General features: G+C 41.0%; 1 protein-coding gene across 1 annotated transcript in view; it reads right to left on the bottom strand.

Moving 5' to 3' along the window:
* Positions 1-17,957, bottom strand: part of PTPRB (protein tyrosine phosphatase receptor type B) — a gene marked incomplete at its 5' end in the record, with an annotated part of 61,443 nt that overhangs the window by 1,800 nt on the left and 41,686 nt on the right. Inside the window, 16 exons of the mRNA XM_079538127.1 lie at positions 1,066-1,186; positions 3,798-3,933; positions 4,636-4,799; positions 5,021-5,143; positions 7,462-7,596; positions 8,404-8,480; positions 9,783-9,873; positions 10,309-10,390; positions 10,503-10,520; positions 10,633-10,716; positions 11,799-11,898; positions 12,441-12,547; positions 13,688-13,927; positions 14,964-15,117; positions 16,045-16,323; positions 17,506-17,787. Coding sequence (XP_079394253.1) covers positions 1,066-1,186; positions 3,798-3,933; positions 4,636-4,799; positions 5,021-5,143; positions 7,462-7,596; positions 8,404-8,480; positions 9,783-9,873; positions 10,309-10,390; positions 10,503-10,520; positions 10,633-10,716; positions 11,799-11,898; positions 12,441-12,547; positions 13,688-13,927; positions 14,964-15,117; positions 16,045-16,323; positions 17,506-17,787 — 2,193 coding nt within the window. The remainder of the gene's footprint in view (positions 1-1,065; positions 1,187-3,797; positions 3,934-4,635; positions 4,800-5,020; positions 5,144-7,461; positions 7,597-8,403; positions 8,481-9,782; positions 9,874-10,308; positions 10,391-10,502; positions 10,521-10,632; positions 10,717-11,798; positions 11,899-12,440; positions 12,548-13,687; positions 13,928-14,963; positions 15,118-16,044; positions 16,324-17,505; positions 17,788-17,957) is intronic.

Below are 17,957 nucleotides of genomic sequence, written 5' to 3'. Positions count from 1 at the left end.
GTTCACTATTGGCTATAATGGGAATCATGGTTGCATCTGTATGACTGGAACATTTCAGGAACATTTATCAACATGGGAACAGGATATGTGATCTGCTGTCTTCAGTACATGCCAGGGTCTGTAGTAATAATCGTTTCCCTAAGGCCACGAAAGAAATCTAATCTTGCAGTGTTACTCAGAGCTGTTGTGCACTCCAACTGGTTGCTGAGGACCATGGTGCCTCAAGATGTAGCTAAGATGTGACCACAGCTGCTTCCTCTGTTTTCCACTGGGAAGTAAGACTGAGTTTCTCGACACTATTTTCTCAAACTTAACAGGGAGCTCAGACACCCAAATGGCTTAAGGATTTTCAGGCAGTGAGGTATATGTGGGTTATACAACATTCAAGTGCTTTTGTGGGTGTAGCTCTAAATTCTTATTTCCAAGGAACTGCATATAGGCTAGGAAAAAGGAGATGAAAGAAAGGATGGAGAGTTGTTGGAGTAGAAGAAAGCACAGCCTTGGATACCTACATAATCCATTAAGACAAGTAGAAGTTTCTTCAGAACACCTATATAGTCAACAGAAAATGGAGAAAATACAGAACAGAAGCTGAATGCCAAGGATGACAGAGGAGACCAGGAATTCCAAGCAGTCTCAGTATGCTGAAAAACAAGGTAAAACAGGAAGCCAGCATCAGGACAGGGAAAGGATTCAGTTCATCCAACAGCATAGGAATCATAAAGTGCAAAACTCTCCCTGTCTCTCCCCTATGCATGAGGGCAAGTAAGAGCAGCAAGAGAAGTTATAAATACTTCACAGAATCATTTAAGTTGGAAAAGATCTTCCAGATCACCACGTCCAACCATCACTACTAATGAAGGAGTTAGAGTTGCAGAAACATGGTTGTTAAGCACCTTATGAGGCTGATGGTTGAGAGTAACAAGAAAACACAAGTGAAGAAATGAATGTCCAAGAAGAGAACAAATATCAGTGATGAGGGATTGAGAAATCTGCCCCCTGGATTACACTGTCAATGATCTATTAAATTTGAAATATCCCATAATTTGATAATTTTCCACTTACCTCTGTGATACTCAGGATTCACATTTTCGTATATTGGAAACAAAGGATTTTCTTGTTCACTGCGAAGTTTTCTGGCTCTTAACACATCTCTCACACATTGATGCAGATACACATATTGACACTGCAAAATATACACATATATTTTTAAGTCACCCTGGGAAAAGTAATTACAGGCTGACTCCCTCAGGCAGAATCAAGAGCAGTGTTATAAATGAAAATATACTTCTAGAATTCACCTCTTTTTTATTGTGGTAATACAGTAGACTTTTATAATAATCTGTTTTTAAAAACAGTATCATTAAAACATAATTAAACATAAACACATTTTGATTGATTATATCATGACTGAAAGCTTCATCAACTGCAAGGCATGGTTTGACATAATGCTGTGTTGGATAGCTGCTACTCTGAATGCTTTGTATAATTTATGTGCAACTACTAATACGTAAAGGGAAGCACGTGGAAGAAACAACCAGCTTCCTGGATTTTTTTTTTTCTCTGAAAAGAAATATTTTCTACAGATGTTATTAAAGTATAAAAATATTTCAGAACTTTGATGAATGCCTCTTTTTTTTAAATCCCATATATGTTATAAAGTTGCTTCTGAATACACAATGAATGACGATCATCTTTCTGCAGAATGCCTTTCACTAGAAGGGAGCTGAGATGACATTCACAACCAATGCAGAGATGGTCACCATGATGTTACTGACTATCAAACTACCATTATGAAACAGATTGTTAAATCCCCATGTGTTGTCACTATTTCTCGCTTATAAAATGAGTCATTATCATTTTCTGGTTAGTGTAGAATGGTACCCAAAAATTAGGCAAAGCATCTTTATATATCACAGAATCATAGAATGGTTTAAGTTGGAAGGGACCTTCAAGATCATCTGGCTCCAACCCCCAGCTATAGGCAGGTGTCATGGTTTTATGTTTTTTTTTTTTTTTTTTTTTTTTTTTTTTTTTTTTTTTTTTTTTTTTTTTTTTTTTTTTTTTTTTTTCCAGTACTCTGCATCAAAACATCATGTAGTGCACTGGGTATTAAAGTGTTAATGCCCCAATTCCAGGTACCTATCCCTGCACGTTACAGAAGTCACAGGATCTGGTCCTTCAGGGTGGGGTGCTCTCTTACTGCCTGGCAGTGGGTGCTGGAGGCCGCTTTCCTAGCTGTTCCAAGCTCTTCAGGTTTGACTCGGTCTCAGGAACTCTCTCTCCTATCTTATTTATTAGTCTCAATTTCAATCAGACTGTATTATACTGTGTTATCTTGCATTCCAATATCATAGTAAAATAAGTTTTCCTCCATAGATTGTTGCCGCTGTTTTTTCTCCCTCCCTTCCCATTTTTGTGGGGCCGGGGTGGGGGGGGGGAGGGCAGGGGCGTACTGCCCCCCTTGTCATGGGCAGAGATTGATCTAGTCAACTCCGTGACAGCAGGAACACCTCCCTTTAGAACAGGTTGCTCACAGCCCCATCCAGCCTGGCCTTGAATACTTCCAGGGAGGGGCATCCACAGCCTCACTGGGCAACCTGTCCCAGTGTCTCACCACTCTCACTGTGAAGAATTTCTTCCCAATATCTAGCCTAAATCTAGTCTCTTTCAGTTTTTTCATTTCCTCTCGTCCTGTTGCTATCTGCCCTTCTTGCTCCACCTCAAAGACATGATTTCTCAATAAGCATGCATTTCCTCTCCCCAGATCTTCAATCTATTTTTTGCATAAGAAATTTAGCTATCTTTCTGTGCATTTTTCTCAGTGCTTTGGCTCTTGGAAAGTGAGCATGCCTCCAATCTGCCCTGCTGACTATGGGGAAATGGATTCACCTCTGAGGGTGCCAAGTTCAGACTGAGAAGCTGTCTCCCTTCAAAGTGTTCTGTCATTAAGACAGTTCCAGGAAATCTCTCCTTTACATTCCCAGTGGTGCCTATATGCTTTTGTGACTTTTGTATCTATCAAGAAGCTCAGCCACTGATATTCTTGTTTCCAAATTGCAAGAAAGAGCTCCATTAGTACCAAGCTACAGGCAGACCCATCAAACACATTCCGATTGCTCTATTAACAGTTCAGAAAAAATCTAAAGACTGCTTTCACAGCTCTCCCTCATTAAATGCTTCTAAGTGGTTAGCTGCTATTAATGTAAAGTGATTTTCTTGCATTTTTAAAAGCACAGAAAGAAATCCCAAATACTTTTTCTGCACTTGTAGAATATATGTACTTCCAGCACAGTATGTTAGAGTCTGATCAATTTTTCCAACACCATTAATGAAAATGGACAGAGCAGCTCAATAAAAAACACACTTTAAAGCCACAAGGTCACAGTGCCTGGAGTTTTAAAATTATATACACTTAATTTTTCCATTCTCCATTCCTTTTCCCCATTACATCTACCTATCTTATGTTCACCTTCTCACTCCACACCCAAAGGAGTTCTCTCTGTTCAGAGCTCATTTGCTGGACGCTGTAATAACAGAACAGCATGCTGTTAGGTGTCTGCTGCATCATGCTGATGGGGTGATACTGGTACAGTGCCAAGGGACTATAGGAAGCATTGCCACCACTTGTTGGGGCTTGCACCTGCTGTATGAGCCAATGGAAATAAACCTGAACTAGAGATTCTAAATGTATCTAACAAGTATTTCATAATGGAGTAACTGTGAGGTGCTTTAAGATGAGAGATTATTAAATAATACAGCTGGTGTTGGTGTACTGTAGGCTATCCAAAACTTACCTCTGTTTGAACCATGTGAACCCGGTGAAGCCTTAGATCGTGCACTGCTGCATAAATGTCAACAGTGTCCTTTGAATCCAGTTGCTGCAGAATTCGGTCCAGTGCAATGAATGTGCCAGTCCTGCCAACACCAGCACTGAAAAAGAAAGCAACCCAAAAGGTTTAAATGGAGATGGATCGACACATGCAATACTTTTGTACAATTAGATTTCCGGAATGAGAACTTCCTGGTCAACTGGCATCTCTGGGACTTTAAAGATCATCTAGTTCTACCTTCCCTGCTTTGGGCAGTGACACCTTCCACAAGACTGGGCTGCCCTAAGCTCCACCCAACCTGGCCTTGAATGCTTCCAGGGATGGAGCATTCACAGCTTCTCTGGATAACCTGTTTTAGTGTGTCACCATTCTCATAGTGAAGAAATAAGAGGATGAGAGGAAGAGAGGAAAGGAACGATCTGTCAGTTGGTCTCAACATCCGTATGTAGCCAGAGTCATCCTTGGGTATACTTCCTGTTCGGAACGTGTTCTTGTGATCCAGATGCGTTGGGTCACAACCAGCAGCACACAGACAATTTAAGAATGCATAAAGCATAAGAGCAATTGCAGCTGCTGAAATTTCGAAGTACACTCCAGTGGATCCCAAAAGACACAGTAGTTTCTGGGGCTTCTCCAGGGTAAGATTGTGACTGATTTTATATGCCTTGTGAACGCTGCTCAGAGGTATGTGGGAATCTAACGCCCATTGATCATCTCTCAGGTTGTGTGACTGAATACTTGGGATCTTCCCAACGGTATGCAGAAAAGCTCTGTGCTGCTTACTTTTTGCTGCTGCACATACCTGCAGTGCACAACAGTTGGTCCCGTGTCTGGGGTCCTGTTGATATAATCCCTTACAGTTCTGACAAACTGGATCAGAGACTGGGTGGTCTCTGGCACTCCATGATCTGGCCACACAGTGTAATGGAAATGACGAATGAGCTTTGTTGAGTCAAGCTGCTCCTCCTGTTGAGGTACAAAGGTGTGGGTCATCAGAACAGCCAAGAGATGAGGACACACACATACACAGCCTCCATGCAATTTCAGAATGCCACAGCTACTACCAGAGATGAACTGGACATTATGCACCTGTGCTACAGCAGAAGAAACCTTCCTCATTTAGCCTTGCAGGTTTTTTTAAGTCAAATAATAATATAAAAAGAAAAAAAAGATGAATGGATACATACACTGCAGATTTTAAACTCTCGTATTGTCCATTCTGGAAGCACCGATTCAGACAGCATTTCAACTATCAGGTCTCCATAGTACAAGGAATCCTGGTCAAGGGGCCAGTAATGATCACACTTCACCTGCAGGGACATGGAAAAAGATTGATTCATTGTCAATAACAGCTGGAAACAAAGCTTTAATACAGCACTGGCAGGAGCAGATTTCAGACCTCCTGTGCCTAAAGGATGAAGGAAGAACTACAGAATCAAAGAATCATCTAGGTTGGAAAAACCTTGAAAATCATCAAGTCCAACCATCAACCTGACCTACTAAGTCCCTTAATGCCATGTCCACGTCTCTTAATTACCTCCAGGGATGGAGACTCCATCACTTCCCTGGCAGCCCATTCCAGTACTTGACTACCCTCTCTATGAAGAAACTTTTAATAACGCTCAATCTAAACCTTCTCTGACACAATTTGAGACCATTTTTCATATCCAATTGCTTGTCACCTAGAAAGGAGACTGGCAGCATCCTCACTGCAGCCACGCTTCAGGTGGCTGTAGACAGCAGTGAGGTCTCCCTTCAGCCTCCAGACTCCAATTCCCTCAGCAGCTCCTCATTAGACTTGTTTTTTAACCCCTTCACCAGCTTCATTGTTCTTCTCTGCACATGCTCAAGCAATTCAATGGTGCTCTTGTACTGAGGAGCCCAAACCCGAACACAGTACTTGAAATGAGGTCTCACCAGTGTTGTGTATAAGGAAACAATCTCTTCCCAGTCCTGCTGGCCACACAATTTCTGATGCAGACCAGGATGCCATTGGCCACCTTGGCCATTTGGGCACACTGCTGGCTCATGTTCAGCAGGCTGTTGAGCAGCATCCCCAGCACTCTTTCTGAGCAACTTTCTAGCTGTTCTCTCCCAAGCCTATACTGCAGCGCAGGGTTGTTATATCACAAGCTCAAAACCCAGCACTTAGCTATTATGGCTGTTGAATGCCATACAATTGGATTTGGTCCTTTGACCCAGCCTATCTATATCCCTCTGCAAAGCCTTCCTACCCCCAAGCAGATCAACAGTGCTGCATAACCTGGACTTGTCCATAAACTTACTAAGGATGCACTTGATTCCCTCAATCCAGATCACAGATAAAAAATGTTAAACAAAAACGGCCCCAGTTCTGAGCCCTGGGAATGACTTTATTAATCAGGTCTCTAAATAGGTCAAAGTCTGCCATCTGGAAATCCGAAGCAGTACTTCTTCTAACTGCATTCCTTACTTCACAAAAGATCAAAAACTCTATCACTTCACAATCCCTGTGCCCAAGGCATCCTCCAACAACCACATCATCCACAAGCCCTTTCCTGTATGCGAACAGCAGGTCCAGTGGGGTACTTTCTCCAGCTAGTTCCCTCACCACCTGTGTCAGGAGGTTATCCTCCACACACTCCAGGAATCTCATAGACTGCTTCATCTTTGCTGTACTGTATACATATGGGAAATGGAAGATCTCCATGAGTATAAGAAAGAAAAGCAGTACTAACAGCAATTGAAATAAGAGACCAATGCCCCCTCCTGCACTGCCAGATCAACAGACAGGCACTGGGATGAGAAAGAACATGGATGAGGCTAAAAGAGAGAGTTCTCATCACCAATGTTTGTGATGGGGGAACAGGAAGTGCTTCACTGATGTCTTTTCTGAATGCCACAACCTTTTCTGTGACATCTCTTCCCAGAGCTCTGCACAGATGAGAACCAGGCTTCCAGCACATGCTTCCCTGCCTCCTTCTGAGATGTGACAGTGGGATCCCACTGTGAGCCAGTAAGGTGCAGTAAGAGATGGCTTGCTGCCTGGCCTGCATCTGTTTTCTCCATTAAGGAAAAACAACAAGCAAAAAGAAAATATTGCTATATATCCACTGGAAGAACACCACTTCGAGCTGATTTAACCTTTTAACAGATCTATTCTGTGTCTTACAGAGAAGGTGCAGGACATAGTCACACTTGCAGAGCTGGATTGCTCAGACAGCTAAATATTGCCTACCTATGCTTGCACTCAATCAAGCCGTTCAGTGTGTGAGCGGTCTCTTTGCTTACGACATAAGGGCTTATCAAAGAGATGCCACATAATTTTTGCAGGTGGTTGTCCTTAAGGGAATCATAGTAGTACTAGTGAACAAAGTGCTGGATTAGAGACCAGAAGCACTGATGCTGCATGATCTTGGGATGGTCACTGCATTCTAACTTTACAGACTTTAAATTCGCCTCCTGTCTTTAGATTACAGCTTTCATTTCTTACTGTGTATACTTTGAGTGGGGCTTTTGGCATCAGCATGATGCAAATAATAAGCATAAACACTGAATAAATATTAAAACATTGATAATGACATTATAAAATAAAATTAAAAAAAAACAATAATTAAGTCGTTATTGATAAAGAAAAGTCACTGCTCACCCGGCCCTTCTCAACACACTGGGTTACCATGACAATATTATGCACATTTTGTTCCCATGCCATCTTCCAGAACTCATCTTTAGTGCCAGGCAAAGGACCCTGAGTTGCTATGTATTCCCTGCGGAAATTATTGCCCTGCAAGAAAAGAAAACTTCATTAGTTTCCATAAAGGCAGAAAAAAAGATCTTCTAGCAACTGAACAAGCCACAGAGTTACAGTCTGCAGCAATGATGCCCTTGCTGGGGCAACAGCTTTGAGAGCTGAGTTACTGCCTTAGACCTCAAAGCAGAAGGCTGGTGGGCGCAGAGAGAAGGAAGAGACTGCAGAAGTGTATATAAATACTATTCCTTTTGTAACAGTCAAAGTTTTGCATTGCTATATTGTGTCCAGCCCAGTATCAAGCAATTTTGGAACGAGTAGGAGTTTTTGTTTCAGTTCTGATGCTTTTAATATATTAGCTGACTTCTAGCTTGAAATTTATATTGTTAAAACTACTGCTATCATCAATCAACTCTCTAGTAAATGACATTATTGTAATCTCAGCCAGTTTCACCATCAGACAAGGTGCCAGCACTGTCAGGATGAGCTGCAGCTTCACACTGAGGATGCCACCTGCAGTGATAGCTACAGTAGTTGTGGACAGTGTATAAAATCAGTGACCTTTGAAAATGTGTCCTTGGCCAATTAGACCTGCTATCTTACATAACTATAGGAATCTAAGAAAGTGTCCTTGAGTGCTAGCTGAACCACTCAAAGCTAACTTAATGGCAGCCAGACAGAGCCTTTTAGCACACCTACAAAATAAGTTCTCAGACTTCCAGCTAAGATGAATAAATGAAGGGGGAAGGGAGGCCTTAAGCCTCCAGCTGCATATTCAGTTTTAGATGAAGGGCAAATAACCACTAAGGAAGGACTGTAAAATAACATCTCTGAGTCACTTACTGGTATATAGCTTGCATTAATGTAGTCTGAGCAAGGGTCATCATCCACATTGGAAAGCTTCACTCTTGATGTATCATCTAGGAAGAAAGCGATTAGAAGATGCTTACAGCTGGGTCTTGATTTTCAGTCCCTCTCCCATTTAAAGAAGTGCATTTGTGAAAGGACTGGTGAGATTATTACTGGAATTTTATATGGATAGCTAATTTAGAGGAATAACTGTTTATATTTGTACTGCCTCTTTCATCTAGGAGGGCTCTGAATTATTTCAGAGTACGAGGAGGACAAGTGAGAAGCAGGCAATGAATATTCAAAAATTCCTCTGCTAACTAGCACAGGATTTGTTAGGACAATGAAAAAGCCACAAAAGCACCCTTCTTTTACCTGACTGCAGTGTGCTGCTTTGGAGAAAAGTGCCCAGGGAGAAAAGTGCCCAAGGGCACTGTCCTTGAAAGAGCAGTCGTGCTAGAGCAGCCTGCACGGCTTCCAGAATAACCCCATGTTAGCAGGCCAAGTGTCTCCCCTGGAAGCAGTGGCATCTCAACTGCTAGACAAGTACAGAGCGCTTAACCCACTGGCTGCCAATTTGTGAGATGATGCCATGCTGTATCTCAGCCAGGTGTTGCTTCTTGTACAACCCAGGCCATGTGCAGAAGTAAGAATACGGGTGAATGGCCATGTGATAAGGAAGCTACAGTCAGTAGGAATATGGCATGGCTTTGAGCAGGGGGTCTGGATCAGAGGTGCAGCCCTCAGCCCAGTATGGCAGTCGGAACACATGAGAAGCTGTGAGGCTGTGCACTAAGGGCACAACATGCCCAGCAGCCAAGCACTATGCTCCTCCTCCGTGCACAGAATCTGTTACCTCCAAAACTGCTGGACAGGAGATTAAAGGGGGCAATTTTCAGTAACAGGTCCTGCCCCAAAAGAACACAACTAACCTCATGTATGTGTCCCACAATCCAGAACCACACTAGCTCTAGACTAGCTCTAGCAGGTTTGCTGACCTCTGAAGAAGAAACAGTCAACGTGGCTGTTAGCACTGAAGGGATGATACCCTCTACGTATAGAACTTCAGTGTTATTTCTTCTATCCTTGTTATTAGCAATGACTGAATGCTTGTAAAAGCTTGAGCTTTTTCTCTCTAGACTGAACACTAGTCACTACACCTCTAGTGCAAAACAGAATTACTTGTGTGTGAAGCCATTTGGGGCCAAACGTCATATGCCTCCAAGCACCCTGACCTAAGGTGGCAGAGGTATTTCAACTCTGACAGAAATGAGAGAAAGAATTGGCTGCGCTCTCTTTTTTACTAGGCTCACTGGAAAAAGTGACAAGTAGTTGGTGTGATGTAATATTACACAACCAAAACTAAAACTCACAGGGCAATATATTATTATATCTATTTTTTCCTCTGTTCTCTGGCAGCAGTGCTATGTCACATGTCTGGTTTCGACCCACGTCTTTCAAGTCCTGAAAAAAATTAGAAATAAAATGTCAGTTGAAAATAATTAAAGGATGTGATAACACAGGGGGGCAAGGTACTTATCAGCTCCTGGAGGCCATGGATAGGGAAAGACTGGTGGTTTTTTTTTGTTTGTTTGTTTTTTTAAAAACAAAATTAAATAGCTAATCATAATGGCATAAGGCAAGCACATGGCTGACAGGTGTTTTCCATGATTTGTCACACAGATGTGGCACACAGATGAATGCTCCTGACCTCAGGCATGTAGTATCAGGTAGAACTGCCAACCAGAAGATGCTGTGCCAAATGAAGAGCTGGTATTACAAGTGGAGTTCAGGTGAAACACTCAAAATTATTTTGGTTTGCGTGAGACAAACAAAAATACGATTCAACCAGCTCATGCCTTCATAAAGTAAGGTCCTTTGTCTAGATTTGGTTCCCACCTCATATTCCTTGGACAGGAGGTAGTTGGAGTCTGCTTGGAGTTTGGCGAAGTGTGCTTCAAAATGACTGATTTTGATCGGACTGAAATATTCAACAGGAGGAAGAAAATCAGACGATGAATCACAGTCATAATTTATTCAGTTATCTTTTTTAAGCTTTTTAACTGTTTTTTGTTTTTTTGGTTTTTTTTTACCTGGAAGTTTTCCGGTTCCTAGAAATAATATTAAAAGAAAAAGAAACATTTTATTAGTGACAAAATTGGGCCGCTCATCCATGAAGCCATGTTAAAATATTGCTCTCAGAAACAAAACTGATGATGTTACCCTTTTTGCCCCAAGTTCAGATGGACAGCCAGTGGTTTGTCCCTGCGAATGCTCAGCCTGGCTGTAGGTCTCTCATGGCCATTGCTGGAACAAGAAATAAGATACTTTCATTTCTGTTTTACCATTACAGTGCATTGCTGCTAAGAACTGCTGACAGTAGTGAGTGAACAGGCTATGGGGTAAGCCTAGGTTGAATATCAGGAAAAACTTCTTTACTGAAAGGGTGGTTAAGCACTGGAATAGGATCCCCAGGGAGGTGGTTGAGTCGCCATCCCTGGATGTGTTTAAAAACTGCTTGGATGTGGTGCTCAGGGACGTGATTTAGCAGAGGGCTGTTAGTTAGGGTAGCATGGTTGGGTTGTGGTTGGACTTGATGATCTTTAAGGTCTTTTCCAACCTGAGTGATTCTATGATTCTAAGACTTGGTTCCTCATCTGAAATGGTCTCAGTACAGCATATCATTAAGGAGGGCATCCTATTTCCTATCAGCAATATTGGTGCAGTCATGCAAAATGGTTTCAACAGATAAAGCATTTTTCAAAGTTGCGGCAGTATTTTGCTTTTTAAAAATGTATTCAAAATTCACTATTTAAAACTAATCTCTGATGTGAAATATACAACTATAATCAACAGAAAACTGAGAAGTTTGAATTCATGGCATGGACACTGAGGTAGTGTCACACTAAGATTTTTGAACTGAAATAACAAAGTCTAAACAAACAGTTCCAAGAACTTCCCATATGTAATGGTTATGAAAATAATTTGAAACATTTCATTTTTTACAAAAGATACTGAGTTTGTATGATAAGCCATTTTTTTTCAGAAAAATTCAGACTCCTAACAAAAAGAGGTTGCAGAGATCCTTTATGAGACGATTCTTACAAATATCAGTAGATATTTGAAACTCCTATCAAGAAGATATTCACCTCTTGATATTTAAGTCATTCATTCTATAGTTACAGAATGGCCAGGGTTGGAAGGGACCTCAAGGATCATGAATCTCCAACCCCCCTGCCACAAGCAGGGCCACCAACCTCCCCATTTAATACTAGATGGGAAATACTGGTGTGTATAGGTACTATCTCTTTAACACTCCAGTGCATTTCTTATATTAAAATAGCTTGACCTGATCTCATAACAGAGGCTGATAAAAGGACTCTACTTACCTAACTTTCTGTCTGCAGACAAATAAAGCAGTAACAGCCACCAACATTACAATTAGAAACAAACCAGCGCTCACACCTTCAATAACTCCAAAGAGGGGCTCTAAAAACAAAACAGTGTATTTATACATATACATTTTGAAGAAAATACATTAAGAATCACCAAAGCCCAGAGAATATGTTACCATTAGCTAGAGGAAATGGTTAAATTAAAGGAATCAAAAGTGTCTAAACAACTGAATTAAGCCTTGGTTTTCTGTCCTAATTTTTTCTAAATGTTATGCAAAATTTTTCATTCCCAACCACAGTAAAAGAAAGCACAGCATCATCATATAGGAATTTGGTTATCTTGTACTTTGAAGCTTTCTTGGTGACAACATCACCGAGAATTCACCCTTTCCTCTGCTGTCAGCAGCTCCACCAAGCAGACCTTTTAATTTTCAAATTCATGGCTTATCCATGGCAAATAATGGCCACGAATAAGCCACAGCTTCTACCTTATTTTAAAGTAGACTTTAGGACACTGCATGACAAAAACAAGTGGCTTTGTTCCACTCCTTCCAAACAGATCTGGATACCAGAATGTTTTGAGCTGTAATATGTAATCACTTGCTACAATGACTGAAAAGCAAGCCTGAAACTAACCTGCCTCTGTAGTGATTGGTAAAGAGAAGAAGGTGTCTGCAAAGAGTGGTTGAGGAAGTTCCTTTGGGTCTTCACTGAAGAGCTGGGTAAAAGCCCGTATGCTGATCCTAAAAAAAAACAGTACAGTTTACAGTTACTAGTTAAATTTATCAGATGTTCAGAGCCCACTATGGAAAAATAAAAGATTAAGATAAGAAATGACTTGTCTTTTAGAAATAACTAAAAACTTTCCATTGACCACAGGCTGCTCTTAAAACAGGTGCCTTAGATAAGTACCACAGCTGGGTGATGTAAATCCCAACCCAGCTATCACAGATGGAAGAACACAAAGTCAAGAACGGGGCTCCTGCTGCTGGCACACACAGCCTGACAGCATCTGGAGACAGGGTCACAGGAGCTGCAGTGGTAAGAGGATTCAGAAACACTTCCGAGAGTGGAGAGATGCTTTCCCTTCACGTAGGTAGGCTGTGTTAATGGAAAAATGGTAAAATGAAAAAGAACAATCCTCTTTGTTCTCCTGGTAATGTTAGTATTTCCCAAACTGAATTTTAGGGAAATGTGCCTTAATGAGAACAGAGAGGTAGGGGATCCCAGCAATGTGTTAATGACAGCGCACATCATGCCTCTCAGCTTCTTCACAATCTGGCATGTGCCTTCTGTTCATGTCACTGTCTGGTAAGCATCTTGCAGATCTCTTGGCAGGGTATTTGCCTGCAAGAAGGGTGTGACTGAGCTGCACTGGAGCTCACATTTGGTTTCACAGCCTGCTCAACTCCTAAGCCTGGTCTTGGCAGTAGTGCTCTTCTATATCCTACAGCAAACCCAGTCAGCTCTGAACTGTGCCACGGATTAGAACAACCTGCACAATTTTCTACCTTGTCCCAAAGGACTTGTGTGAGTACATAGTGCCAAATCAACTCAGTGCAGCTTCTTGCCTTCTCTTGTTATGTAATCTTCTGACTTAGATGACTTTGTGTTTCCAAAGAGAGATTTACTAACTGTAGGAAAGGTCTCAACCAAAAAAAAATAAACAAACATACTCTGCGTTAATTAATGGTATCCCATGCTAATGAAAGTACGGTTTATATCTATGGAATGGGGCATGGATACAGCTTTTATAAATTATGATGTGAAACACAAGGAACATTATACAACCCAGTTATTAATCTTCAGAAGCTCAAGTGTATCAGGCACTCAGCACTATGCCTAATAATGTAACAGAGCACGATTACCAACATAAATCTCACCTATAAGCAGTCCGAGGCTTCAGGGGTCCATCGCAGAATTTTTGCTGATCCGGATCACACTTTCCTCCCAGATTTTCCATTTCTCCTCCAAGCTTAATGTCAAAGCTTTTATAATCACTGTCAGGGTTTTCAGCACATCTACTGGCAAAATAATTTGTCTGGTAGATGCGTATGGAGTCATTGTGTTTGTACTCCTGGTAGGAAGGTAATGGGTGCTGCTCATCAGGCTTTGGTCCTTCACTACCTACATCACATGCAGAGAAAGAGAGAAGGTTTACATATCACAGCCATTAACACAATGCAATACTAGAGACTCAGTGTTGATGGACCAAATCCTTATTATCCAGCTTTTGAGCCTTTTCTGGAGGAAAAGTAGGTAAAAAAAATCCCACAAATTGACAACAGTGGTCTGCAGTGTATGCAGAGAAAAAACACACAGGAAATGACAGGAGTTTGCTGAAAGAGAACTTGCAATAGCATGTAGAAGACTTGAGTAGGCAAAAGCCTAGCAATGAGTAGTCCCTTTCTACAAGAGCTCTACAAACTGCTCAGGCATGACAAAGTAGATAGTGGAAATATTTCCTCTGTTGGTTTTTTTTTTTTTTTTTTTTTTTTTTTAACCTAAGAGCTGATGGACAGAGATCTTAAGAAACTTTATTAAGAATCATAAAATACCAGTGTACTGATATATGAAGCTGCTTCAAAAACCAGTATTAACTGTCAAGACATCCATTTGCATTGTCACATATAGGTCAATGACAGAAAAGGAGGCTTACATACATACTGCAAGGGCGATTTCTGCTCTGTTCTGTGTGTAAAGTCATATTCTTCAATAAGCAAACTCCACCTGGATCATTCTACTTTTTCCTTCTCTGTGTGGCTTACTGGGGTTCTCCAAGGGGTTGTTTTAGTTGTTTCCCCTTACAACTAAGCTACTTTTTGAGATCTGGGCACAGCAAGGCAGTTTATTCTATGTTCACTCTCAACAGCATCCATGATCCAACGTAAGTCTTCTGCTGTGGAAACTTTCTGATCTTATATGAGAGTATCTCCTAGAGTACAGAACCTAACTACCACTTCTGGCTAGGCTCTGCAGTCGCTACTAACCCTCAGAGAGGAAGACTGCTTAAAATCCCAGGCTAGGGAGCCCTTCAGTGAAACTCAGCAACTATATAAGAAATTATTTTGCTGTGTAGTGATGAGGGTGTACATCTGCATGTAAATCATATATGATTTATAGCCTATAGGCTATGGAGAGAATGGTATTAAATGATACTTACCATCAGCCTCTCTGACAACCACGGTAAAGTACTTCACAGCTCCATTAGTATCACTAAACCAGCTGCAGTTAAAAGTAAAGTTGATGGAGGATTTGGTAATCAGCACCTCTTTTTTGTTCACTCGTATGTCTGGAGGTGGCTGAGGGGGACCTGAGAAATGAAACAAAAGAAGGAAAAAAAAAAAAAAAAGGAAAAGCATTATCTTTGTATTCATTGTGAGCTATACCTAGAAAAGGAAATGCAATTCTGAATAAAGTTCAGATGACTGGACCCAAGTTTCTGATGATATTCTTTTGCAGTTAAGAAAATGTCTTCACCTCCCACAGGGAAACTGCCAAAGAATGAAACAAGCCAATGGTGAGTCAACCATAATAACAGTGGCAGCTCCTCAGTAGGAATTCCTGCAGAAACCCACTTGGAAATGCATTAAAGTCTTGCTAAATCTATGAAATCAGAATTTGCAGCTGCTAAAGATGACACAAGTTTAAACCAGGTATATGGAAGCCAGTTAGCCCACTCACTAAAAGATGTTACCTATTTTAAGCATCTAAATTTCTGTTTCCCTTTCCAAATGAACAGCAATGAGCCAGACACAGCATTGAACTACAAAATACCATTTTGCAAACTGATTCCAGAATTTCTTCAGGAAGCATTCTTTGTATGATAGAAAACTATACCTTAAACAGTGGCATAGCAATATTAAACTGCAAAGCAAAGTAGCAGGGATTTTAAAGATCTACATTGTGGAATGATTTAAAAATCTGTTCCACTGCAATTTGATTGCGTGCACAGAAAAAAAACACTTCAAACACACAAGCAGGTGGCTGAACTTCAAAAGGTTTCAGACAGGAAAAAGAACCAAAAATTCACATTTTTATGGTACTTAGTTAAGCTTCTTAAATCTATAAAGCCAGGCTGTAATTTTTAGGAAGAGCTGTGTTTCCTTGGGGTAGAGCTAAGAGTTGTAACTAAAAGTTCCATGCACTGGCCATTGTGGAGTTTAATTTCTAACCAACACACGCAGTGGCTTATTGCTGCTCACTGTCTCCATTCACAGCAATTCTGCATTCCACTTACGGTCAATCATTGTGATGGTGCTGTCTTCAACTACTTCACTTGTCATGTCTGCAGAATGCACCTTGATGGACACCAGGTAGCGCTTGTGGGGAACAAGGGTCATTATATTGAGCAGAGTTTTGTCTTTTTCTATCCTTTTAGAAAATTCCACTTCCCGAGTGTCCAGTTTTTTGCACTCAACACTATATCCATCAAAGTCAGAATCAGGAGGAGTCCAGGAACATGCAATGGCAGTAGAAGTCTGGGGCCGACAATGAAGACTTTGAATCTTGTCTGGTTCTATAAAAATGTGGAGAAATTTAAAATCAGTGAGAAAAGGGACAGGCATCAAACATTCACCCCGTGGCTCGGGTAGCATCCCTAGATTCAACATCAACCACATAATCAGAGCAGGAGGCCAGGAGCCAGAATTCCTCTCTCCCACAGATGTGCACTTCCTGATTATTGGGCAAGGCAGGCTAACTCATTTCAGCCATCTGAAATTGGAGCTAGTGACATTGGTTTCAGCAGATTAATGAAGTAATTAAAACTTCAGCAAGTAATTTTGTTTGTTTTCACTATTAAGAGAAACACTGCAAAGCAATGGATTTCTAATACTGTGCTGCAATTTATTTGGAGGTTACACCTGATTATCAGTGTCAGTCAGTTCTGATACCATTATTTTACGACTGATCTGGTTTGCTGGATAGGACATGGTGTGTTCTTATTGCTAAAGCATACCACAGAAGTATGCTTTGTCCATGTAATACTGGAATATCACAGAACACGACATGTAGCAAAAATGGGATTTCTCCTTCAGATGGTGGGCACCTACCTACATTTAAGCAGTCAAATACAGGTCAAAACTATGTTGTCATTTTTAATTATAATAATGAATGAAGTCTAAAGGGCTATTAGCTTAGTAAACACAGGTGTGACATGTGACCCCATGTGACATGAAAGTTTCCATGGCTGTTATTTTTACAATTCTAGATCACTTCTACAAATGAGTCGACTGCTGAGGCTTCTAAAGACAGCTAGAGCTGATGAAGATCCACAAGCACTGACTGCCAGAAATGCAGAACAACGAAATACTCTGCTTCCAGTTTTAAATCTCATACAGCAGGGTTCCACTCATCCTCTCCAATTGTTCAGACACTGATGAGTTCAATGTTCTACTGTCCATAGACAGAGAAGTTTGGTTATTCAGCCTTCTTGTATCCCAGAAACTGACTGATTCAGACTCTGTAACCAAACAGCTCTGCTCTGGATGTGACGTTTGCAAATGTATGCCTGTTTTCAATCTTTAAACACTTGACCTTGCACACAGCAAGGGATTATTTTAGAGTTCAGCAGAATTCATCGCCAGTCACTCATGAATTTATTAATGGAAATTACTGACTGTGAAAGGAACTAGTAAGATTTAACAGCTTTGCAACTTCTCCAGCTGAGTGTTAGGGTGCAATGGATATAATTACTTACTGGTTCTCACACTTTCAGACTGTGACTGACTGTATGTCTTCCAGCTGTCACCACTGACCGTTCTGACACTGAACTTATAGAGCCTTCCAGGTCGCAGGCCATAGATGATGCGTACTTTTGATTTGCTGCTGCTGTAGGGATTGAATACTGTGAGGGGATCCTTTGGGAGCCACTGCAACTCAAAATCATCATAGTCTGTCCAGTCTGGAGGACCCAGCCATGTGACTGATAGAGAAGTGTTTGCAACATCAGCGAACGACACAGCGTTAGGAGGGCTGGGTGCTACACAAAAATAAAATAAAATAAGAGACTGACTCTTACCAAACTTTTACACAAAACAAAGAAGATGAAACACAGTGAAAAACAGTGCTGAACAAAATCACAGGTTTAATACCCTCTCAGATGTTCTTTATCTTTTAGATCTTCAGTGACTCCTATAACAAATTGTTCCT

Source organism: Tetrao urogallus, assembly GCF_951394365.1.
Source record: "Tetrao urogallus genome assembly, chromosome: 1".
In the NCBI taxonomy this organism is placed as follows: Eukaryota; Metazoa; Chordata; class Aves; order Galliformes; family Phasianidae; genus Tetrao; species Tetrao urogallus.
The sequence above is the reverse complement of the archived record's forward strand: the minus strand, read 5'-3'. Positions and strand labels throughout refer to the sequence as shown.